Below are 25,316 nucleotides of genomic sequence, written 5' to 3'. Positions count from 1 at the left end.
AACGACAGAAGGCATTTTGATCGATCCACTTTAATTTTTAAGATTTACGGCATGTCCTAAAATACTTAACAGAGTCCATTCCTGAAATATAATGAAGACGAAAAAATATGTAAATGGCTCAAAATCGAAAGAAGTTTTTAAATTATTAATTATTAAATTGGAACACGTATCCAATTACAAAATTTATATATATACTAGCTGACCCGGCAAACGTTGCTTTGCCATGTTTTTGTGCCAAAAAATTAAAGTTTATAATTAACAAAAAAAACATAAGGGATGATTGTAGAGGGGTGAAAATTTAGGGTTGCATGTATTTTTGTATGGTGTATCGTAAAAAATAAAAACGAAAAATTTTGTCTTAAAGATAAATAAAAAAATTAAGGGGTGGACCACCCTTAAAATTTAGGGGGATGAAAAATAGATGTTGTTCGATTCTCAGACCTACCCAATACGCACACAAAATTTCATGAGCCGAGCCGTTTCGGAGGAGTTCGGTTACTAACCCCGTGACACAAGAATTTTATATATTAAAGTATATAATTGAAAATTATATATTATATATATATAGTATTATAGTTGAAAATAAAATAAAAGTTTTTACACTTGTCGTTTATTGTTTTGTAACACTAATTATATAGTAATACTAATAATTAGTTTTATTGATATAATAATTATATGCATTTTCCGGGTGATCTTATAGTTCTCCTGACCGACGGATAAACGTCTGCATGATGTTCTTTTCTTGTTCACACTAAAGTTGTGACAGCGGCTTACTACTCTACAGATGGCACATTCGAAGCTCGTCAATTTACTCTGGTTCTTGCGTCTACACGGCTTTTTCTTCGGGTGTAAGGATTGCTACAGCGACAAGCACAACATATGATAATAAATAGATATACAATCGTCACGATGCACTATGGACCATATCAATGATAACAGTAATGACTATTTGTTTGTTGATTCTTAACCAGTATTTTGAATAAGCTTTCTTAGCAAAAATTATTAAGTTACAAAAATAAAACTTATTAATATAAAAATAAACCTACAAACATAATATAAAAAAGCAAAAATATATAACACCTAACCTTTTTATAACTAATTATATATATACAATTCCTGTGAAGTCAGCCAGTGTGGAATATATCCGTCTCACACGCAACAATATTTAAACTTTTCATCCTAACCTAATCAGATACCCTGGATAAACTGGTAGACTTTAGGTTTAGATAGAAGTATATTAAAAAGGCGAGTTACGCAGGGGCACAGGTCCAATAAAAATTATATTTCGTTAAATAATAAGATCTTTGATAAACATGTTTCATTATTATTTACCCATCTACTAAATTTTAATCAAAGGCGTTAGATATTAATAATAATTTTTATCTATAAACTAAGATACCTACTTCACATATCAACGGTAAATATTTTTTTCCAATAGATAACACACATGTGAAAATACTAATAAATATATATTTATCAAATAAATAATAATATCGAATTATAATATAAGGCACTGTACACTACGGCTTTAGTTAGTTGCGCTGAAAATGAAATCATTGTTAGTTCTCGCTGGCCTTTTTGCTCTGGCATACGGTGGACCGGCAGCTCGAACCACTGCCGAAAACTACCATGCTATTATTGGTATCCAAGAAGCTCTAAGAATTAAGCATATTGAGGAAGCTTTAGATTTCGATGGTTCCAGGATTATTGGAGGGAGTGATTCAAGATTAGGAGAAAACCCGCACTTGGTAATTATCTTTCAAGAATTTATGTGTTTCACGTTATTACAAAGATTCTTTAAGATTTGTTTTGTAGGGTGGACTTATCATTGCCTTGACCAGTGGACGGAGTTCAGTATGCGGATCATCGCTCCTAACGAACACTAAGGCTGTCACTGCAGCTCACTGCTGGTGGGATGGAAACAACCAAGCCCGTCGCTTCACACTTGTCTTTGGTTCAGTGCGTTTATTCTCTGGTGGTGTTCGAGTTACCACTGCTAACGTTGTTATGCATCCGCAGTGGAACCCGCGTACAGCGAGCAGCGATGTTGCCGTCATTACAATGAACTACATTAATTACAATAGTGAGTTAATTTTATAAAGTTTTAGTCTTTGATGTAGAAGTTAATATTGAAATTTGTAATTTAAACGTCACGTTATATGGCGATATATGTACGTTTAGATTTAATATGATTGGTTAACAAATTATCTACTTCAACTTAATACGCGTTGTTGTACTTCCAATCCATTTGTCAATAATGTCAGCCATATTTTGATTTTTAAAGTAAAAAATTAACCAAGTTGTGTTAAAACTTTGTTTAAATGTAGCTTCAAAGAGCTAGCGGAAGAGAGGCTGGTATATTGACAGTATATATTAATATGGGTTTAATCTGGTTATTTCTTTAGACTACATACTTTTATTTTTAAAAGAAACGTTAACATTTCAGACAATATTCGCCCCATCTCAATGGCTACTGGCAACAATAACTTCGTTGGAACCTTTGCAGTCGCTGCAGGCTATGGTGTCACCTCCGACTGTTAGTAAACTTTTATTTTTATTAAAACATACTATCGTAGAAATATTTAAGTAATAAAAGTCATATATATCTTACTATAAAAGCAAACAATTAAAGTATAAGAGGCAGTCTAAGTCATATAAAGAAAAAAAAGTTAAATGTTTTTATACTTAAACTACCTGCGAGTATTTTAAAAAATACTTATAAATATTATAATTGCCAGTTGCTGTATTTTATAATACATATTACAAAGAAATGAGAATACACGTTTTTTATATGTGTAGCCACATTATATCATGCTATTTTTTCAATCAAGCCATTTTTCGGAAAAACATATATAACCATAAAACGGTCTTTCTAGCTCAAAATGGCATTTCCACCAACACGGTTCAGAAAAAAGTTAATCTCAGAGTGATTTCAAACGATGAGTGTCGACGATCGTACGCATTCATCGAAGACTCTATTCTCTGTGTTAATACCGAAGGAGGAACAGTTAGTACCTGCGGCGGAGATTCTGGTGGTCCTCTTACAGTGGGCAGTAGTTTGGTGAGATGGCATTACTTATTTTTATGTGTTTTATATTCAAAGAAAAGAGAGAGAGAGAAGTATAACCGATGTCAGATAGTAATGAGAATAAAGTTTTTTCTCTATTATTTATTTATCAGCTAAAAAGGTTAAATATTTTAAAGTAACACCCATTTGTCTACACATGTATTTACACTGTGTCATATGTTTAATATTTTTACAGTTACCATTATTATTTTTGTTTAAATTAATTTTATCACGTTTTTTCAGATTGGTATTACATCTTTCGGTCATGTAGCCGGCTGTGAAAGTGGATACCCCGCTGCATTTTCAAGAGTCACTTCTTTCCAATCGTGGATTTCAAGCCGTCTGTAAAATGAGATCATAAAACCTAGTGTTATTATTTCATTACCATTATATGCTATAAAAAAACCCGAGTTTATTCATTTCTCACGGGCTTTTCATAGTCTCACTCACCCCTAATAAAAACATAATTATACAATTTTGGCATTACTCCTTGTTCAAAAAATAAATATATTTTTTCATTTTCTAAATTTTAATTCGGCCGATCATTACATTTAATTCTTACGTTTTTGTTACTATGGTCTTGCCAGTTACGGACTTGCGTGTAAATTCTTTTTTTCACTAAATTCATTAATAACGAGGTTTATTTTAATACTATAAAATTCTTCAAATAGAGTTGCAATTACATTTGCAAAAATGTTTAAACCCCATTAATCATGTGTTATTGAAATGTAGAGGACATACTTAAGCGGACTCACATAGTTATGCAAACTGCGAGCCGACAATATATGTATTCTGCGAAAGAACACAATATTTGGTTCCTCAATTTATAATTAAAATATAACGTAAGGTGTGTGATCGTTATCTATTGATTTGTTTTCTAAATTAAACACCTGGTCGTCTACATGAAAAATTATATTCGCTTAAAAACACGCGTCTTTGATCGCGCAGAATTTATTTTTCGGCGCATTGTAAATAATCACGAATGATAATTAAAATTAACCATTATGTATTAGAAAATTAAAATAATAAATCATGCAGGAAGGATGCCGAACGATGCGAAACCAGCTATATTTGTGTTTTCAGTCGAAATTGCTCACTATTAACATTGCTAAAACTTCGTACTTAATTTTTAAACCTAAAAATTTTAAAATTCCACCTTATTTGCCTATAACAGTAAATAATGTACATCTAATTGAAAAGAAAAGTGAAAATTATCTTATATTATACATTAGTAATACAATGACAATAACTTAACATGGACAACGCATATACATAATTTAATAACTAAATTAGTTACCTTAGACGCATAGTTCGAAGCCTTCCTCGTATTCTTGATTATAGTTATCTGGCAAAATCACACCTTCTTTACGTTATTGAAATTTGGGGAATCTCAAAGTTCAATAAGGTAACATATCACACCTTCAAATTGCTTTTCCACTACCCATACTTAACTTCTACACAAAAACTTTACAGAGAAACAAAAATTATGAATATTAAACAATTATTTCAATAAACAACAAAAAATTTAATGATTATATACACACTAACATTACTTTCACTAAAATAAATCAAATTCAATATATAATTTACGACGCCCTCATAATTTAATTCTACCTAAGTATAGAACCAATTACGGCAAAAAAACATTGAGCGTTGGGGGAGTGCAACGGTATAATAGACTCCTACGAAATATAAAAAGTGCAGGCAGCCACTTTTTATATTTAAATGTATAAAAACACAAAAACTAAGTGAAATTATTAGTGACCCTTAATTATACAATATATAAGTTAAAATTATACAATTACAAACTAAAAAATATCTAATAACTAGCCTTAAAATTTAATTATTAAAAAATATTATTAAAAGGAGTCCCTTTAGGCAAGGTTCCGAAGATACTAGCAGCGTTCCCCCTTTGAATTGCTAGACTAATTCTTTGTGCGAGGTAGCTGCCAGCTCTTCGTTCTCCTGTGATGTCGACTAACCTTTTTGATAATTCCCTAAAAAGCTTTAATGCGCTAGGACCCCACGGACCAAGGGTCTCGACACCGAATGGGACAAAATCATATTCAGAGCCTAGACCCCTGTATTTGCAGACTTTAGCTTTTTCAGCCGCATCACAAGCCGCACCAGCTCTCTTGTTAGTTCCATGAAGATTGGAAGGGGCCAGTGTGTCTGAACAGGTGGCATCCCATACCAAAACCCGACCCATCTTCCATGGAATCAAACTCATACCGTCCGGTCTCTTGCCATCGTCTCTAGCAATTCCAGTCGGCTCAAGTAGATTAGGCACGTTGACGGTGGCAAGGGACCGATGTATGATATCGTTGAGTGCAGCATGTCTCGAGAAGCGGCCAGCACTTTTTTGACATGATAGTCCGTGATGTCCTAGTTTGTCGACATCACTGCCACAGGGACAAGTATGAGGAGCGCAGACCGGTACCCCAAGCCGCAGACAGGTTGCGATTCGGAGCGTGTCAGGTTCAAGAAATGTTCCTGTATTTGACGAAGGGTAAGCGTGAAGCCAATAGCCGGCCTCATGCGTACCCACGGCCAAAAGCCTGGCACGTGCTGAACCTGTACTACGGCTCAAAAGATTGTCATAAGTCATTTTACTGTCTATATCGTCCCAGCTCCTCTGTGAATTTAGAGAAAATGGAAAATTTTGACCTGGGCATGCAATTAAGAAAGCGTTTCTAGCTTCTTCCAAGCCAGCAATCTCAAAGTTTGAAGGGGATGCCCTTAAAATTTGACTTATGAGATTTGCTGAACTATGGACAGAAGATAGGAAGGCTGGTAAAGCGACACTGGAAATTTTGCGAATCCCCAAACCACCATAACGGATTGGTAATGATGCTTGGGTCCACGATTGCTCGTTCAGCTGTATATTAAGAAGCGATTCTAAGCTAATTTTGATTACCTCGTCTACTTGTGTCAAAAGATCTGGGTGATTCCAAAAGGAGCAGCAACGGAGCACATATGTAAATTTTGGGACAAAAAGACAGTTTTTTAAGATGCAAAGTGCATAATGCGGACTAATTTCAAGGAGACGATCAGCAGAATTTTTAAACTTATTAATAGAATTATTAATATATTCAAAAATAGATTCATCAAAAATTGGAGAACCTAAAAGGTAAAGGGAATTACTATTAACTATTAACCAAATACCAAACGTTGAAATTTGAATTTAAATTTTTGATTATTTTATTTATTGCCAAACTAAAAATTGCAGGCCCAAGGGGATCACCCTGTTGACAACCTACTTCTGAGGACAGTTCATTTGTACGATATAACAATTTTGTTGGATCAGCGTAACTGAGAAGAAGATAATTATATATTTCAGGTATATGTTGTTTTACTTCCGTCAACAGGGTATCCCTATTAACTGAATTAAAAGCATTTTTTACATCAATTGACGGCTGCCTCACACCCTCCTTTTACACCGAAACCTAACTGTACGGGTTCAAATTCTGAATTTAATTTTGGTAAAATATGTCGAACAGCAATTTTTGAAGCCAGACGTCTTAGTGTTGAACCAACAGCAATTGGTCTCACGCCTCCATCCTTTTTTGTCAGGGCAATGAGGTTCGCGCCGAAAAGAATGGGAACAATTTCTGCATTGATTTTACCTGAATACATAAAATTGATTAATTTTGTTAACGAATTTACTAGTTGCTCGCCTGCATCACCCACAGAATGCGATGTTAAGTCTTTTAAATGTTGGGGTGTTATCCCATCCAATCCTGATGCCGAACCAGGTTTAAATGATAAAATGGCATAATTAACATCTTTATTTTGAATGTGTAGGCATGCTTGACCTGCTGTTGGTGGGTCGAGAAAATATGGGTTTATTGGAGCTGAGGGATGTTTTGTCCGTAAAGCCTGGAGGGTGTCAGGGGTGTCTGGTGATAGCACGTCGTTGGAGAACAAAAGGCGAGCGGCACCTTTAAGATCTCCGTCACAAATTTTGTTTTCTATAAGTTTGTTGCGATTACGAGGGGCATCATGCTTGATTAAAGGTGCAAGAGAAGGCAAGGAGCTTACATCACAGTTATTTTTAATTTTTTGTGTCAATGATAAATTCTGTTCAACAGTTTTTATTGTATGTAGTGTGCTGTATGTAAATAAAAATAGGTTCTGCCAGTCTTGAGTACAATTGTTGATGTAACATTTCTTGATTAATTTTGTCAAATGTGTGGCAACAGTTATTCGTGCTCCTCGAGGGATTCTTTTAACTATTGGTATACTATTTTTTAAATGGCTAAGATATGTATGAAAAGGACTTGGATCGTTGGCTACATAAGTGGGCGCACTCGCAATAATGGGATAGGTTTTAGAGATTGAACAGGTTTGACTAAGGCATTTCTTGTGTGTTTTGGTAATGTGAATGTTGAGGCCTTTTAATGATTTAAATGACATTGCACTGTGTACATGTATGGGTTGCGTTCGACGTGCCATCATATGAAAGGGTCACGGTCTGCATTCAAAAAATAAATAACTTAAATCTAAATTTAAAACACTAAAGGAACTTAAAATAAACACTCAAAAAATATAAAACTCAAAGTCAATATCACTGCTTATTATGGTAACTTGCAAGAAAGGCAGCCTTAGCAAACACGATGTCAACAGCGAAGAGCCAGAGCAAAAACATATGCATAATGCGGAAGCGAATGCGGAAGCACAAACACAAACAAAAGCAAAAACACAGAGAAAAAAGGATAGTTCGCTATTAAAATTTTTCAATTTTTTCCACTCACATTTTTCCCCACCTCAAAATTTTACTTGTTTAAAATTTTTGTTTATTTCATTGGATAAACTTTCCAATATGACCCGTCGATTTGAATGCTCAAATTTTTTTTGTAGATAGTACTCACCATAAGAAAGCGTTTTGTAAAGTATTAAGTTGCGGAAACTTACGGTTCATGAGATATATTTATTTATACTTTCCATACAAATGGACAAATATCATTCCATAACACGCCATAACACAATGAATTTGACAAATAACTGATGTCAAACATCAACCATTTCACGTATCGATTAGTGAAGGGTTTTAAAAATTTGACGTATCGATACTACTAAACTTTCCAATATGGACCATAGATTATTTGTAACTTATGATCAAATTAATTATTTGTAATCAAAAAACTTAATTATTATCTAGTTCGGTTAGGTTAGGTTAGTATATGAATATTTTTTTTAATAACATTTTATTTAATAACCTAAAAGTACCCAACACCGAATCAAAGCACCCCACTATCCACGTGGTCTTGTCTGTCCTACCCCTAGAGTGTATATAAATAATCGGAGCCGTTCAAAACCCGAATTATTATCTAGTTCGGTTAGGTTAGGTTAGTATATGAATATTTTTTTTAATAACATTTTATTTAATAACCTAAAAGTACCCAACACCGAATCAAAGCACCCCACTATCCACGTGGTCTTGTCTGTCCTACCCCTAGAGTGTATATAAATAATCGGAGCCGTTCAAAACCCGAATTATTATCTAGTTCGGTTAGGTTAGGTTAGTATATGAATATTTTTTTTAAAAACATTTTATTTAATAACCTAAAAGTACCCAACACCGAATCAAAGCACCCCACTATCCACGTGGTCTTGTCTGTCCTACCCCTAGAGTGTATATAAATAATCGGAGCCGTTCAAAACCCGAATTATTATCTAGTTCGGTTAGGTTAGGTTAGTATATGAATATTTTTTTTTAATAACATTTTATTTAATAACCTAAAAGTACCCAACACCGAATCAGAGCACCCCACTATCCACGTGGTCTTGTCTGTACTACCCCTAGAGCGTATATAAATAATCGGAGCCGTTCAAAAACCGAATTATTATCTAGTTCGGTTAGGTTAGGTTAGTATATGAATTTTTTTTTAATAACATTTTATTTAATAACCTAAAAGTACCGAACACCGAATCAGAGCACCCCACTATCCACGTGGTCTTGTCTGTCCTACCCCTAGAGTGTATATAAATAATCGGAGCCGTTCAAAAACCGAATTATTATCTAGTTCGGTTAGGTTAGGTTAGTATATGAATATTTTTTTTTAATAACATTTTATTTAATAACCTAAAAGTACCCAACACCGAATCAGAGCACCCCACTATCCACGTGGTCTTGTCTGCCCTACCCCTAGAGTGTATATAAATAATCGGAGGCGCGGAGGAAGAGCAGCCCCCACCCGCCGTAACAAAGCACAGGCATGAAATGCCTGTGCTTTGGTACGCAAGGGTGGAGGGGCTGCGTTTTCCGTAGCGCCGGAGCCGTTCATAAACCGAATGATTATCTAGTTCGGTTAGGTTAGGTTAGTATATGAATTTCTTTTTTCTAAGAACTGTTTCTGAAATCATCAATAAACATATAAAAAACTAATATTTATATCATATAAAAACTAATATTTATCATATTAAAACTAATATTTATATTATATTTGAATAAAATTCAAGTTTTTATTCTAAAAAAACTATCGACAAATTAAAAAAACGATTTTGATGCAAAATGTCACGTCTCTAATAACTAATGGAATCTGTATGGCTAAAGTCCTTTGCCTTTCCCATTAGGGATAAATTGAAAATAAAAAAAATAAGCAATGGAAAATGTACGATTTATTTACGAATTTCTATACATTATACAGGTTTAAATAATCTTTATTAATATTTAGACGGAACTCCGGCAGAAAAAATAACTTGGAGGTGTTCCATTAAAGGTAAAGAGACACTAACATAATCAGTATTATCAAATTCAGGGACACATTTCTAAATTGTTACCATTCTAGCCTTAAAATTTTAAACATGAATATCTCCGTAACTATGGGTTTCCGCAGGTTGGGAATGACACAGGGGGTATTTCTCCATCCCCTCTTCCATCTCCCATCAAAAAAACCTCAAAAATCGACGGGTCATATTGGAAAGTTTAACCATTTCATTTTCAGGCATTATATTTCAATCGTTTATTGATTGTACAATTTTATTTCATTAAAATATATTTTAAATTCTCAAAAATATTATTTTTGATGTTGTCACTTTGACAACTTTTTTTTTTTTTTTTTAAATTAATATATAGCAATATTTAAATTAATATTAAAATACCATCTATTGAGTGATCCCAGTCTACGGAAATGAAAGTTCACCCAAGTTCTACCAAGTTTTTTTTTTTCAAATTGTAACTTTAAACCTAATCATAGCGCGCGATCATACGCGCCATTTTTGGTCGCGTATTTTTGAGCGAATATTCTTGTTGACGATCAAAAGACCACATTATGGGATTTTTATATATATGAAGAAAGTATAATTATTTGGGTGTTTTTAATTCGTTTCATAAGTACTTTATCATGCTTGATAGTTGTTTAAGTATTTTGTTTCAAACAGATTACTGTGATAGTGGGATTTTACCGATTACACTGGCTGCTATTATCTTTAATTTAGTAGACTGACTTGTGTCGATATTTCCTACAACTATTTAGATATTGATCACATCCCTATGTGATCAATATCCCCTATGAACAGCACGATTTGGATCATTGCGTGTTGTGTGGTTCTTCTTGCACGGGCACAAATATAAGAGGTGCATTTTAGAAAGGCGTATATCTCCAATAGGCCCATCACATTTACCAGGTGGAATTGCAGTATATCATAATTACCTAATAGAACACCTTTATCACGGCCCTTGGTTCGGAAATTCTTGTTCAAATCAAATCGATAAAGCTATTATTTCTCTTACTAATTTTTAAGTTCTACCTTATAATATTATTAATATCCTATAAAAGATTTGTTGCTAAATAAAGCATAGTATACACCTTAAATTGTACCAGATACAAATCTGGCTATAGCATTTTTTTAATGTAACAGGCCCTCCTGTTATATTGGTATGGTAGGAATCTCACCTAATGTTAAGTGATAATGCCACCTATGGACCCTCACATTACCAGGAGATTCGCTATTGCATTGCCGTCTTTTTAAAAAACTGTACTGAATAACTCTAGATATTATGTAAGTAGAAAATTACTCGTCGAAAATATACCTTACTACTAAAAAACCGTACTTCGAATTGAACACAACACAATGAAACATACAATTTTATTACAAATTATAGTTGACCTGCAGATTTTTGATCGAAATAACTGCGTTCAATTTTAAAAGAACATATCCTTATATTATTGTAACAGTTACGATGTTAGCCAGGTTCCAATTCCAGTTCCACATAGACTTGACATGACAATGTATTCTTCCGTCAAAAGCGAGTTTACCATTTTTAAGATGTAGTTATGGTGTGAAATCTAGGAGCCTTATTATTCTTGAGGTTACATATAGCTGCTGTGTTTGACCAAGGTATGTGTACGTGGTAGGTCGTCTGCCTAACATATATAAAGTGCCTGATCTTTAAAGTGTCCTTGCCACCATTTTGCGATGACTTCGTCTTCTGTTAATAGGGTTCCTTCATGTTACGACAGACATTTGTTATTAATTTTTATATAGCTATTTGGTAAAATTATTTGGGATTTCCTAATTAATATATCATGTTTGATAATTGTCTATTAATAAGATTCGAAAAAGATTATTCTGATAAGGGGGATTTTCAGAAAAAAATACGAATGAACTAAAGTTATAGACGAATACCAACAGTTATATGATCCTATAGAAGTATTCTGGAGTTTCACCCGTTCGGTGCAGACATCCCTGATCGCGAAAAAGCACCGTTTAGATCGTTGCTCCTTCAATCTGTTCAACATGGACTCTTTAGCACTGCGAATAAATATGTCTCTTAGACAGGCGCAGTCTCCATTAGTGCTTATCTCATTTACCGGGTGAGATTGTGGAACATCATACTTATACATAACATGATACTATAAAATTTCAAAAATAATGGAAACTTATAATCGACCAGCTACTGAGGTATCTGATTAACGATTATTAGTACAATTTTGGTCGTGATCGTTCGGCTGGTGACCTTTTGTGGTATACATGAAGGGCAGAGACAATTGAGTTATGCATCCGCAATGGAACCCAATTATCTTACTATGGTACTCATTATGAGGGATGTGAGGAATCATCAATGAAGCGGAAAGATTTTAACTTTGTTTAGCCGTAACAATTCAGATTTTTCTTAAAAATATTAAGTGTCAATTGACGTTTATTTAAGATTTTATTTCCTTTTTTAGTCTATTAATGTTTTGTTTATCATTGGAATCTGTTTTGTCATTTGAATGTAATCTGTTTTGACTTAATCTTTGTATATTGATAGAGAATATTCGAGATATTTAGTTAGCTACGTTTTGTAGGTACACGATATAGTATTTTTTTCAGGAACGCCAAATCAATTATTAGAAATGATAGAAGACCTAAATACGGCCAGCAAAAAAATAGGACTACAAATAGTACCTATTTGAAAAACTAGCAACAAATAACTTTACATTTACCTTATTATGCTTAACAGAACAGCAATCGAGTATGTACACGGCTACACTTGGAAATCAAGTTTCATTTAAGAAACAAAGGAACGACAAAGAACTGCATAGCCAGATCGCCACAACTTGGAAGAAGTTTTGGAGCTTGAAAGAAATCCTCAAAGATAAACTCCCACTTAAACTAAAGAAAAAGAAAATTTGTGCTTTCTGCTTTGTCTTACATATGGAGCACAAATATGAATTTTCCTAAAAAGAAAATAATAAAACACTACATACAATGATTATCAATATGATTTTTTATAATTAAGATAATACATTTTTAATTAATCAATTTTTATATAATGTGTCTCATTAGTATATCTTATCTTTATTTTAAGTCAGGAGCGAGATTAAAAAAGGAGTATATAATAATGCATTTCCAATTATTCTACACTATAAGTCAACATGAAGTCATTTATTGCTCTCGCTTTTCTTGTGGCTACGGCCTGTGGTAACCCAGTAGCTGAAACTACTGCGTTTAATTACCATGAAAACATTGGTATCAAAGAAGCAATTAGAATTAAACAACTTGAAGAAGCAATTGACTTCGATGGATCTAGAATTATTGGTGGTTCCGTTTCATCCTTGACACAAACACCACATTTGGTAAGTTCATATTGAAATCTTATCTATAGATGTTTAAATTAGTTTAGTATGAAAAATGTTTAAATATTCTTTTAGGGTGGTCTTTCGATTGTTCTGACTAGTGGCTGGACCTCTGTATGTGGATCCTCACTGCTTTCCAACACCAAAGCCGTCACCGCAGCTCACTGTTGGTCAGATGGCAGAAACCAAGCTCGTCAATTCACAGTTGTTTTGGGATCCCTCAGATTATTCTCAGGTGGTACTCGTGTTACCACAAGTAATGTTGTTATGCATCCACAATGGAACCCGAACACTGCTGCTAATGACGTTGCCGTTATCACAATGAACCGTGTCAACTTCAATAGTAAGTTAATACAAAAATATTCTTTAAAAAAACCTTATTTAATATTTCCTATATCTTCTTTGCATTTCTTTTAATCTATAGACGGTAACTATTTAGTCAACATTGCTTATTAATATCAGGGCCGACTAAGTACCGACGGCATAAATTATAATTTTTATATGCCTATAATAATAACAGTACTCGCTGGTCGTTTCTAAGCCACACTTCTAATTTGACTTGTTTTTTTGAAGATAATATCCAACCCATTGCTTTGGCATCTGGCAGTAACGAATACGTTGGTACGTGGGCTACCGCTGCAGGTTATGGCGCTACTTCTGATTGTAAGTATTTGGTTCTGATCTACTGTATATCATAAAAACAATCAGTCAGTTTTTATATTGAATGTTTTATAAATTTTTTAACATACATATCTTGTAATTACAGCTCAAAGTGGCATACCAAATAACACTGCTAGAAGACACGTAAGCCTCAGAGTTATATCTAACGCTGAATGCCGCAGAACGTTTTCCTTTATCGCTTCCTCTGTGATTTGTGTAGAAACTCAAGGTGGTAGAGCCAGTACCTGTGGTGGTGATTCTGGTGGCCCTCTCGATATTGGCAGTGGAAGTTCTAGGACATTGGTAAGATAAAACATAATTTTTATTCGGACATGTTTGCTTGTTTTACGTATTAAATATGGGCATAATGTACCAACGTTCCGTTCAAAATTGAGATTCCATTATTTTCAATTGAATATTCATTATTTATTCGTCAGTATTAAATATATTTATTTTTCTTAATTGTTTAGATCGGTATTACATCTTTTGGACATATTTCCGGATGCACACGTGGACACCCAGCAGGTTTTGCTAGAGTTACTTCTTTCCGCTCTTGGATCAGCAGTCGCCTTTAAGCACTTCAAGCTATTAATGTGATGTTCATGTTATAACATTTTAAATATAATCTTGAAATAAATTATTTGTTATTATATCACAGACCTTCCTAAGATTTATCAAGTTGTACAATATTGCAAGTATGTACCATGTGACGTGTCATGAAGGAAAAGAAGAAATAATTAGTAGTAAATACTTACACTTCCATTTCTAAGAAAACAAGGCTCATATGGAATTGAAAACCTCGTAACAGATATTTGAGAAAAAAAGTAACTGACATAACTGTTTAACGCTCAAAATGAATTGCCTGGAGTAAGACATGTATCATCAAATATCCCGAGCCATTCACTTTAAGAAAAAAAAATCTACATTGATTTTACAGAAACAATTTAAACAAATTACAGTAGGGCTTCAGGGCAAAAGTAGAAAACTGATGAATTAATAACGAATCAGTCTCGATACTGGAGACAGAAATAACAATTTCATCACTCTTTGTAATTTGTTTGCCCCCTGTTGTATAAAAAAAAGTTATCTGAAAATAATCAACAGGTATTTTAAAAAGAGACGAGAAGAGGTATCATTTCGTGGATTTACATTTTTTTTAGGTAAACAATTACAGTTACAATTATGCGCCGAATACTGTAAACTTCGGCTTAATAAACACAAGAATTATAAGACTATAAATAACGCAAACCTTTGCAAAAAAAGATAACTTCCTACGTAATATTCATTCGTTATAATATATAGAAATTTTGTATAAAAGAGATCTTCCCAAATAAATTTTAAGTTACAAAATGCGTATGTGGTATAAACCACATTAAAAGTTTGTAATAATTTTGTTAGTTTAACGTTTTACTTAAAGTTTGGTGGACCATCCACCTCCACCTTCATATTAGATAGTAGACGCGTTCTACGTTTAGATGAGTACATACCCAATGAGCATGGGTTCGAGCATCAAAAACAGAATTAATACTCTTTACAAACGTAAAGAGTTGTTGGACCGTACAGACTTCCAAACCTTAGACCTCTTCAACACTGAACTCAAATTTAGGAATGAAATCAAATATTTAGGTGTAATTTTTTACACTAAACTGGTCTGGAACAAATACGTAGAACACAAGGTAAATAAAGCAATGATCGCCTTCTAGCAATGCAAAAAGATGCTAGGCGTGAAATGGGGCCTATCGCCTAACATAACTATATGCATATACACGGCCATAATGGTGACTCGTGTGGACCTGGATTCGCCAGATATCGGCTGAACTCCAGCATCAATGATGGTCGCGAAGTGCGGACTTCAAACACTCCAAAGAAGCCTGTGGAAGTGCCCAGGAAACTTCTGGGCTTCTGGAAGGAGCTAGGCTAGCAAAATTGGCCAGAACTTTATGCACAACGGACCAGTTATGAGTCTAAGTGTGGAAAATGATTCCACCAACCATAACCAATTCCATACCAACAGCGTCACATATTTTCTACTGACATACTCTTTACACAAAGACAGCGACGTTGAATAATACAAGTCGTCCTATACACACATATCTGTAATGGGATTACACGCGACATGTTGACTCTCTAGACTAAATAAATGAAAGTACCTTCACTAGTATGACGGATAATCTCAAGTTGTTTCAGACGTATGAATTTGTTATAATTTAATTGGAATTGTATAGCTGGCTCGCAGTGAAATGTGAATTATATATAGAGTGTAAAATTTAAGGACCTAGCAATCCTACGGATCCCAAAGCCCTACTGACGTACATAAACAAATAAACAGTTAATATGTAAATAAGTACGGGACGCCTGTACCAAGACACCAAATGTAAAAGACAGAGCCCTACGGGTAGGATCAACCTCAAGTGATCCTAAGTTTAATATAATTTGTACATTGTACTATATATATAGGAAAACAATCGAGGTATTAAGCACATAGTTTAACGAGCTTCTCAAGATCAATATTGCATCTCAGCGCATACAACGCTGTAATTTCGTGTTCTCAGAGCTTAATTTAGTGCTGATAGGAGTATTAGTTGATTACTTGTTGTGCCTAATAGTTTCTATTTAGTAACATCAAGTTAAAAATTAAACAATTCATATAATCTATCTGTAGGAAAATAAATTGTTAGATTAAAGGAATCTTGTTTCAATATACTAAGAGAAGCATGGCGTAATAGTTCCTTACTTAATTTTCTTGGACACTAAAACTCAGTGATTATAAAAAGTGGGGCAGAATTTCAGCGAGGTATTCTCTCCTGCTCTATTTCCTTTATTTAGGAAATAGTAGTACATATACAATGGTAGTTGTATAATTAGAAACACTGCCAGTGGTTCCTGACATCATGTAAGAAACTTTACCGTATTCGTTATTATTTTTAAAATTAAACAATAAATATGATAACAATATGCAACGGTTTATCATTTATTAGAAAAAAGAATATTAATGCCCTTTTAAAAATGCAGTTTCAATATTACATTTACGTACAAACATTTAAATTAGTTTTAAGGTATGAACAAATCAGAAACAACAAAAAAGTATTAAAACAATATTTATTTATTCCTCAATAACAAAAATTACCGAGGTTTTTTAATTAGGCGTATAAGCGGCCAGTAACAAAAAATAATCTCTTACACGTGTAAGACTCATTTTGTAATTAAAGGTAAGATTTTATATAATATTTTATCCATTAAAGAGGTTTTTGTTTTGGCTATATATTATTGCATGATTAATAATAATTGAAGTTTTACTTTCTCTATTAGTAAGAAGTGTTTCAAATTATATGACCACCACTGTAATGTAAATTTAGGTGATATTTTTTTCAAAATTGAACATCATAAGTGATTTTATGTCTAATTAACACCTACAAACTATATGGCACTAACTACAATAGCCTAATAAGCTACGACATCTTACTTTCAATTGTCTTTTCTCGATATCAGCCTGGTCAACCTTTTAGACTACTGAACCAGTACATCTTTTAGTTCTTTCAGTTCTATACAACATCTTCCGTTTTTGTAAGACCATTTTTTTAATTTTCTTTTTGTTTATTGGAGTCTAAGTTGTAGTTTAAAATAGCAACCATTGTTATGACTTAGCGAATTATTCATGTTCTCAGACATCAAGACCTTTTTTGAGTATGTGCCTATATATATCGAACTATAAAAATCGTCATGAAAAACTGTTTGTTTTGTCAGTCACGAACGAAACTATATAGAATAATCAAATTAAACAGTAGTTTTTTTTTCTATGTTAGCCTACGAACTTTTCAGGCCACTTAATAACAAGTAAACATTAGGTACACACACACACAAATCTTAATGTTAAAATCTTACTACTTTTAGAAGCGGGCTCGAACAGACACGTTTATGATAAATGATGACACTTTGATCTTCGACAATACCCAGGAGCCACTTTATCACTTTCATCATATTACCTCCGTTACGAGAGATTTTATTAAAAAGATGAATGTTTGATATAAATCTATTATTCTTACATTTTTTCCGTAGTAGTGACTGGTATACCTACTTAATTTTACATGCTAATGCAATGATACTGAAATAACAAAAAAGGTTTTCAACATTATTACACAAATAAAATAATGGTGTAATGTTCTCAAAAAAGGGTCAATTCTATTGAGTTAATTTTGAATTTCTATTATTTATTTTTGTTAAAACTGTCACTGAAGTCACTGTCTACAGAAGATCTTTATTAGATATACAAAAAATCTTCAAACATGGCTTTTTCAGCGATTAAATTAATTTTACACAAAGGCATGATGGCATTCGTAATACAATACTAATCTGTTATCTTCTGTGGTGCAGCACTACTCTGTTATATTTACGACTTTACTGACAATATTGTTAGAGCCCATATCGGGATTATCCCGGTACGGCACAAGAACAATGGGTGTGAATATGCCGCAAAAGATAGATTTCTAGTCTAAGAGCTAATATTTCTAGTGTCATATGCACAGTATTTACTTAATGGGCTATTCTTCCAAAAAATTAAAGAAGAATTTCTAGAAGACAAATTAATGGCTATGATATTTTTTATTATCATAAATGGGTCATCCTATCTTTGAATTCAGTATATGTATTATATAATTTTACAAATACATACATTAATAATTTATGATAATATTATTAATAATTTATTTAAAATCATTTTTAAATATTTGTATACATTTTTCTAAGATAAAAAAATCTTTGTTTCATTTCCTTTGACTGTTCAAAACAAGAAAGCGTTTAGATATGACCTTAAACTACATTTGAACATAACAAAGAGAAAGTAGCAATTGAGCTTTGGTAGAACGCTTGTGAAGGAATCGTTCTACTTCACCAGCTCTTACACTAATAGCCCCGGTATTTGTATGTATGTTTCTGCACGCTCCCGTCGCGCCAATTGACCCAGAAATATAAGCCGTACTTAGAAAATGGGACGGGATCTTTTGTAGCTGAAATTTTAAGGTTTTTCGCTTTGCAATAAGGCATTAGATGTTTATATTCTACTAAGGATGAAATGTTAAAATACATATTTGCAGCCTATCAGCCAAACGGTTTTTAAACGTATTTATATTATATATTTTGGTCCTTAACAAGGAGTTTATGAATATTATTATATTTCACTAGCAGACTCGGCCAGGCGTTGCTCTGGCTAAGGTTTTTGTTATATTAAATAGTAGTAAATTATTCAAGGGAAACGGTAGGAGAACATGGTTGGTAGCTTATGTGAAACGTTGGTACTTTTAACACAGCGCCATCTGTTTGAATTGTATGAAATATAAATAAATATTTTCAACAAAATAATATTGCGGGTATAAATTAAGATGTAAGCTATCCCATCTTTTAAGTTAGATCAGAAGATGTGCAAATTTGATTGATATCGGTTCGGTAGTTTAGGAGTCCATCGCGGATGAACAGCGTGACACGTGATTTATATAAATATATTAAGATGGTAAATACAGACTCATAATGTTTATTAAACTGTACAGTTACTGCGTGTTTAAGCTTAACGAAAGAAAGTTTCTTTATTTTGAAGTGACACGGCACCTATATATATTTGGCACTTAATTTCTATTATTTATCTAATAAATAATAGAAATTAAGTGCCAAATATAGGAATATAAAAACATTTTTTACATTGAAACAAAGTTTTATGCGTCCACTAAAATATAGAAATATTTTAGTGGACGCGACAAAACATGTAGAAACAACACCATATAATATGGGTTCTGGCGTTACGAGACTTTCTGAAGTGCCCTCAGTATTCACTCTAGGTACTCTACCTAATGGTGAATGTTCAAAAGATCCGCCGTGTAAGTGTGTTAGCCATTCGGTTCGTTCTTGCAATCCTGGGTACAACAAGACGCAAAAAACATTATCAGTGATTATTGCTCAGGAAATCACTAAGATCTATACTTTAAATGTGTTCATTAATACAAGTCGGGCGCAAATTATATTTTTTATTTCTTTTCTTTTATATTTATATTTGATTGTTTGTTTGTGTAACTCTCTTACTATCAGAATCCTTTATGTTTCCTTATGGACATAGGTTCTATTTTTTTTTTAAGTTAAGAGTGTCTTACAAGTTAAAACTCAAACTGTGAAAGAGTGCCAATAGAGCTAAATGAAGTAGTACAAGTAAGTATATATATTTATATATATAAATACTTACTTGTACAAGTAAGTAGGTAAGATTATATTATGATTTATTTTCAGAAATTCTAATCAGATGACTTACAATATGATAGTATCTTATTCCCCTTATAATAATATTAAATTGAATTAAATAAGAAAAGTAATTAAAACATGTGGACGCAGAGCCTTGCATCTATTTCTATTGTATTCAGTCATTGTCTTCGCTCTAAAAAACACTATAGTGTATTGTTTATATGCTTGTTATTACTTGTAACTTTTGCATTATTTATCTAAGCATAAACTTGTGTACTCTGAAACGTGGTTCATTATATGATTCCTTTCGCGTTTTACTTGTTTTCAATTACTTAGTAAATTAATTAGTTGGAATATAGATATAAGCAGGTAACTCGCGCAACGTTTCCAATTACATATTTCAAGTATACATTCTGGGTCTTGTCCGTCACAGTCTGAGGTGATTTCTTATGTTGAGTATGTCGTCTATTTTTGGACTAAAAAGATACTGGTTTCTTCACAATATATCTTCTCCGTAAATGGTCAGGCTCAATAGAGCTAAAAAATCACGTGAATGATTATAGCATATAAAGAAAAATGGTCAAAATATATTTATTAAGAACCGATCCGTCTTCATACAACATACAAGTAACAAGTGATCTCTTTCTTATCTTTCTAGGCAACTTTCAAATACGTATAAATTAACTAAGAGCTTTCATAAGAGCTGATTTATTTTCCGTTTGGGTAACCAATCTTTAAAATACATGTTCACCTCAATAATATTCAAATGCAAGTGAAACGCCACTCCGCCCAAAGAATTTATACAAAAATAACATAAGATTGAACATTATCTGGAGCCATATACATTCCTAAGTATCTGATGTTATAAGCTTTCTGATTTATTGCACAAGTATATGAAACCTCCACAATGTTTTTACCCGCTCAAAGTACATTTTCTGTCACGGTTGCTGCTGAATGTTTTATGATAAAGAATACCTATGGTGGAAGTTAGATTGTCGTTTTTTCTTCATATCTTATATATTGGATGACATTATTTAATGTTTAATCAAATGCAATGAAGAATCCTAGGATCTTATGACAATTTATATTACTTTACATTCATAATGTCTTTTTTATTTATATATTTATTAACAATTCGTTTAATTAATATAAGGGCCACTAATTTATCGCTTTCGAGCGATCTCGAAAATAAAACAAAATTTAGATAATTTTTTTTCAGTCTCAAGTCAGCACGAAAGTTAAGGATACGATGTGGCCAGGTATCGTTTGAATAGTAGAAATTTAAAAGAAGATAGATACGGGGTTAAGAGAATGGGGACGGGAAGTAAATCATAGCTTATCAGCATATACATTAACAGAATCGCTAAGAAAGGAAGAGTTATGACATGGGATTTCAAGGATGTAGTTTTTGAAAGAGTGTGCTATAGCTATGGGCTCCCAAAATTTGAAAACGTTTTTGAGATTGAAAGGGGTTTTATTAGGGTTGAACACTATGAAATATACGAGAACTTGAGCACGACGTTGCTGACCAGCCTAGGCGTTCCATGAGCACGGATGACTATATATGGTCGTACTTTCATAGACCGAATATAAAACGGATATAGAAATGTTGAAGACGATCCAGTTTATTAAACAATTGCCCGTTTCAACCGGTCGCGGTAGAGCAAGAATTGGCGTAGTCAAGTGATAGCAGGAGGAGAGATTCTACCGGTGAGGTTGTAGTGATAAAAGAAAGAAAATTACTAAGACGTCGAAGGATACTGAAGGCACCATACAATTTGCGGCTAAGGTCTTTTACATGCTGCTCCGAGCAATCATCTAGTAACACCCCTATTTTTTTACTGTAAGGCTAATATAATTGATCGTCGGTATGTGCCGGAGGTATCCTAGCCCAAGCAATTCTCGTCAATCATTATAACTTTACTCTTCTTAGGATTCATAAGTAGACTAGAATGTTTACTCCAATCAACGATCCTAGCCACCTCATAGATTGTAGATATCATGGTTTGCTGGAAATCATTTTGACATGATTAAACATGAGTTTGAAGATATAAATATATCTAATCCATATGTTAATGAAATTAGTTGAAAGACAAAAAGTTAAGGAGGTAATATAAATAGCAAAGAGGGTACAGTACCTTACGGAACACCAGATTCAATCAAACTCCATTGAGAGATGCAATCGCTTGTCTTAATGCACTGAAGGCGCCCTTTAAGGTAGCTAAAGAACCAGTTAAAAGCATCAAAAGAAATATTAAATGACCTTAGTAAATCCATTCTAATTTCGAAGTAAATTGCATTGAGAACGTTTCTGTAATCTAGCAGTGTGAGAATTGTGAGTTGTTCATTGTCCATTCCTGTCCAAGCACTATACAATACGGGGTATCTCCGGGGCACAGTCAATCATTAATAAAAAAGGTATGTATACAGTTTACTAGTGCTAAATTAAACTGTTTGTGATTTTGTTCATTTTTAAATTAGGCTTGGTGGAAAAAAACCACTTCTGAAACGTAATAGGGTGTAAAGTGAGGTGAGGGTGTAAAGTATCACGTCTCAAGTGGCGAAGGTCTATCGAGACATGTCACTATTATGTTCTTCATAGACATGTTATTTGAGGGCGACGTTACAAAAATAATATGTTTCATGTATGTTTTAATGTGTAGTATGAGCCTATCTATGCGTATTAAAACTCGCTCATATGATGAAAGAAAACAACGTGTGGAAACCGGTCTGAGGCGAACTAAAAGTCAACAGGAAGTGGTGTCCGGAACAATAGGGTGATTCTTATGAAAAAAACTAACGCGAGACAGATAAATTTTCAGACCATATACTAAGGGTGAACAGAAGCTAACGCACAAACCCAACAAAGTATCACAATCCATTTTTGACCGTCTGAAATAGACCTCTGAAACCAAATGTTGTAAAAGGTGTGCCAATAAATAATAAGATTGTATTAGCTATATGTTGCTACAAGCTATCCATGTTAGGTCGGATAGGTATCGGTGGATAGACCTTTGAATGAAAATGACAGTTCAACTGTGCTGTCTTAATTTTTTTTAATGTCTCCGAAAATGCATTGTCTTCGGGTTTGGTTATTGGGATGCAGACAGGAGATCGATCGACTGTCAAGGTCTGACAATCCACAATCTCAGATTGATTTCTGTACATTATTGGGTTCCGGCGTAAATAAACATGTTTTCAAGTCAAATAAAGTCGTAATTTATGATTAACACATAGGGAAAAATTAATTAGAATAAATTCTTCCCGTTATTAACAATGTACACTTAATTTTCTTAAGGCAAATATAATTAAGGTACCTATCTTGAAATTAATAACAAAAAGGTTCGAAGTTTTAAGACGTTCGGCCGATATCAATTAATTTGATAAATTATTATTATTCGTTTATTAATAGTCAGTAATCTCTTATTCAAAATAGATTACTGACAATAATAACAATAATTGATCAAATTAAATTTGTCAAAACTATTTTTTGTCGCATATTTATTTAAAAAATAATAATTTAATTATTTTAATGTTATGTGGAAAATGAACATTTTTTGAAGTTTCTTAAATGTTACTATGCAAATAGATTATATGAAAATTACCTATAAAACTACCTAATTAAATGCATTACAATTTAAAATACGCCAAAGTATGTATTTGATTTAATTGAATATTTTCATAAATAAGAGACAGTATGTTAGAAGGTTTTTATTTATTTAGCTTTAGTTAACGTCTTGTTTAAAAACATGTTTGATAAGTTTCGTTAAAATGTATTAAACATATCAACATGATGTTGCCTCCTCCAGGAGTAGAAGATGAATTCAATCATTATCCGTGCCTATTTTTGTACTTACTCATCCGAATATTTTCAATTATCTTTCCACATTCCACGGACAATGATCGCAGTACCCGGATTTTATTGTCCTCGGATAAACTGGCATTGCTATTATGACTCTTTGTGTTACAGTTTTTTCGATAAAATGCTTTTATTATAAATTATAATAGGGAAATATGTATTTTTTGTAATAAGCATTTATTATGGAAAAACTTCAAAAAGAAATATTATATTTGGATTAAATATCATCTTAGATTCTCAGAACTACAACTCAGATTGATACAGTTTGTTAAACTGTATGAACAGCCAAAAAATTCAATATCATTGAAAAATATTATAAGACACGTATTTTATTTCGGATTAAATGCACAACATTTCCCCTTTAAATTACCATCAAGATATGTAAGAAAACGAATCCTTAGTTGGGGGATCCAATATCCAAGAATTCGCGTTAACTCATTGGTTTCTGTAGTATTGAGGCAAGCTACAATATAATATTTTCTATTCCATTTGTATAGAAGAGAATTTCTCAACAAATTAATAATTAATAAAAGCGAAAAATTTAAATTAAATTTGTAATAAAACATTGGAATATCTTTAATTTTTATATTCGACGCTAAAGAATATACTTTTGTGATTATATAAGTAGTTTGTGAGTTCTCGATCGTTTTTAATTTTTTAAATAACAAAATTTCATCGTTTCAAATTTACAAAGAATCGGACTAAAAACTTTTAACTTTTAAATTCCATTTTCAAACTTTCGAAAACTTTAAGCCCGGTAAAACTAAAAGGTCCAAACATTGTTTGTTTCAGATAAAGTTTTTACGCACTATTCGAATATCCTAGCGCAATTTAATCACATTTCCTGTTTGCCATAGCCAAATAAGTTGTTTTGCGGAATTCGTGATCTATCTACGAACTATTATAATAAATCGTTAAAGTATAATTTATAAATAATTACTGGAATATAAACACGTGTTTATGAATAATAAACAATTTCGCAAATGTACTTGTATTTTATTAAAATGTTATTGTGCTTAAATAAGCAGAATTATTGCCACTGTATAAACCTTTGAACATTCAACTTGAATACAATTTGCCAAAAACAGTCGTATGTAAGCGATGAGTGAATATGTATGAGCACGGTTGGAGCTACTCAAAGTGATAACAAACGTACTGTTGCATTGGCATTATGAAGATTTGAAACAAGAGTTTCCTAAGGTAGAGTTATCCGTATCAGGTGGACGTCCTTCGTTCACCATTGTGTAAAACCAGTTCGCACCTACTGAAGTATGTCCGAACCAATTCGAATTAAGGCAAGACGCCACTGTACATACTCTATAATATATTTAATAACATGAGCATGAGCTGTTAAAGCATATGTATAATCAATAATGTATATATTATATACATTATTTAAGCCATCTGAAATAATGTCAACTGCTGTCAGGTAGCAGGTGTGTCCTGG

The 25,316-nt window shown here is 32.9% G+C and overlaps 2 protein-coding genes across 2 annotated transcripts; both read left to right on the top strand.

Annotated features, from left to right (window-relative positions):
* The first annotated feature begins 1,519 nt into the window (after nucleotides 1-1,519).
* On the top strand, nucleotides 1,520-3,588 carry LOC111000856 (collagenase). The gene is made up of 5 exons (XM_022270449.2): nucleotides 1,520-1,748; nucleotides 1,816-2,083; nucleotides 2,447-2,536; nucleotides 2,877-3,061; nucleotides 3,311-3,588. Exons 1-5 carry the CDS (start codon nucleotides 1,548-1,550, stop codon nucleotides 3,413-3,415), a joined length of 849 nt encoding a protein of 282 aa, XP_022126141.2. The 5' UTR covers nucleotides 1,520-1,547; the 3' UTR covers nucleotides 3,416-3,588.
* A 9,319-nt stretch (nucleotides 3,589-12,907) lies between these two features.
* On the top strand, nucleotides 12,908-14,428 carry LOC111000857 (collagenase). The gene is made up of 5 exons (XM_022270450.2): nucleotides 12,908-13,131; nucleotides 13,207-13,474; nucleotides 13,705-13,794; nucleotides 13,898-14,094; nucleotides 14,262-14,428. The coding sequence occupies exons 1-5, from the start codon at nucleotides 12,931-12,933 to the stop codon at nucleotides 14,364-14,366; spliced, it is 861 nt and encodes a 286-aa protein (XP_022126142.1). The 5' UTR covers nucleotides 12,908-12,930; the 3' UTR covers nucleotides 14,367-14,428.
* Nucleotides 14,429-25,316: the final 10,888 nt, after the last annotated feature.

The sequence above is a fragment of the Pieris rapae genome, chromosome 1 (assembly GCF_905147795.1).
Source record: "Pieris rapae chromosome 1, ilPieRapa1.1, whole genome shotgun sequence".
NCBI classification, from domain to species: Eukaryota; Metazoa; Arthropoda; class Insecta; order Lepidoptera; family Pieridae; genus Pieris; species Pieris rapae.
Note: the sequence above shows the minus strand (reverse complement) of the source record. Positions and strands in the feature narration are given on the sequence as shown.

Bases quoted from the DNA above. Each gene is read 5' to 3' on its own strand.
- LOC111000856 (XM_022270449.2), top strand. From the start codon at position 1,548: ATGAAATCATTGTTAGTTCTCGCTGGCCTTTTTGCTCTGGCATACGGT. The intron at 1,749-1,815 runs GTAATTATCTTT...TTTGTTTTGTAG, and splicing joins TAGGAGAAAACCCGCACTTG to GGTGGACTTATCATTGCCTT. The intron at 3,062-3,310 runs GTGAGATGGCAT...ACGTTTTTTCAG, and splicing joins TTACAGTGGGCAGTAGTTTG to ATTGGTATTACATCTTTCGG.
- LOC111000857 (XM_022270450.2), top strand. From the start codon at position 12,931: ATGAAGTCATTTATTGCTCTCGCTTTTCTTGTGGCTACGGCCTGTGGT. The intron at 13,132-13,206 runs GTAAGTTCATAT...ATATTCTTTTAG, and splicing joins TGACACAAACACCACATTTG to GGTGGTCTTTCGATTGTTCT. The intron at 14,095-14,261 runs GTAAGATAAAAC...TTAATTGTTTAG, and splicing joins GTGGAAGTTCTAGGACATTG to ATCGGTATTACATCTTTTGG.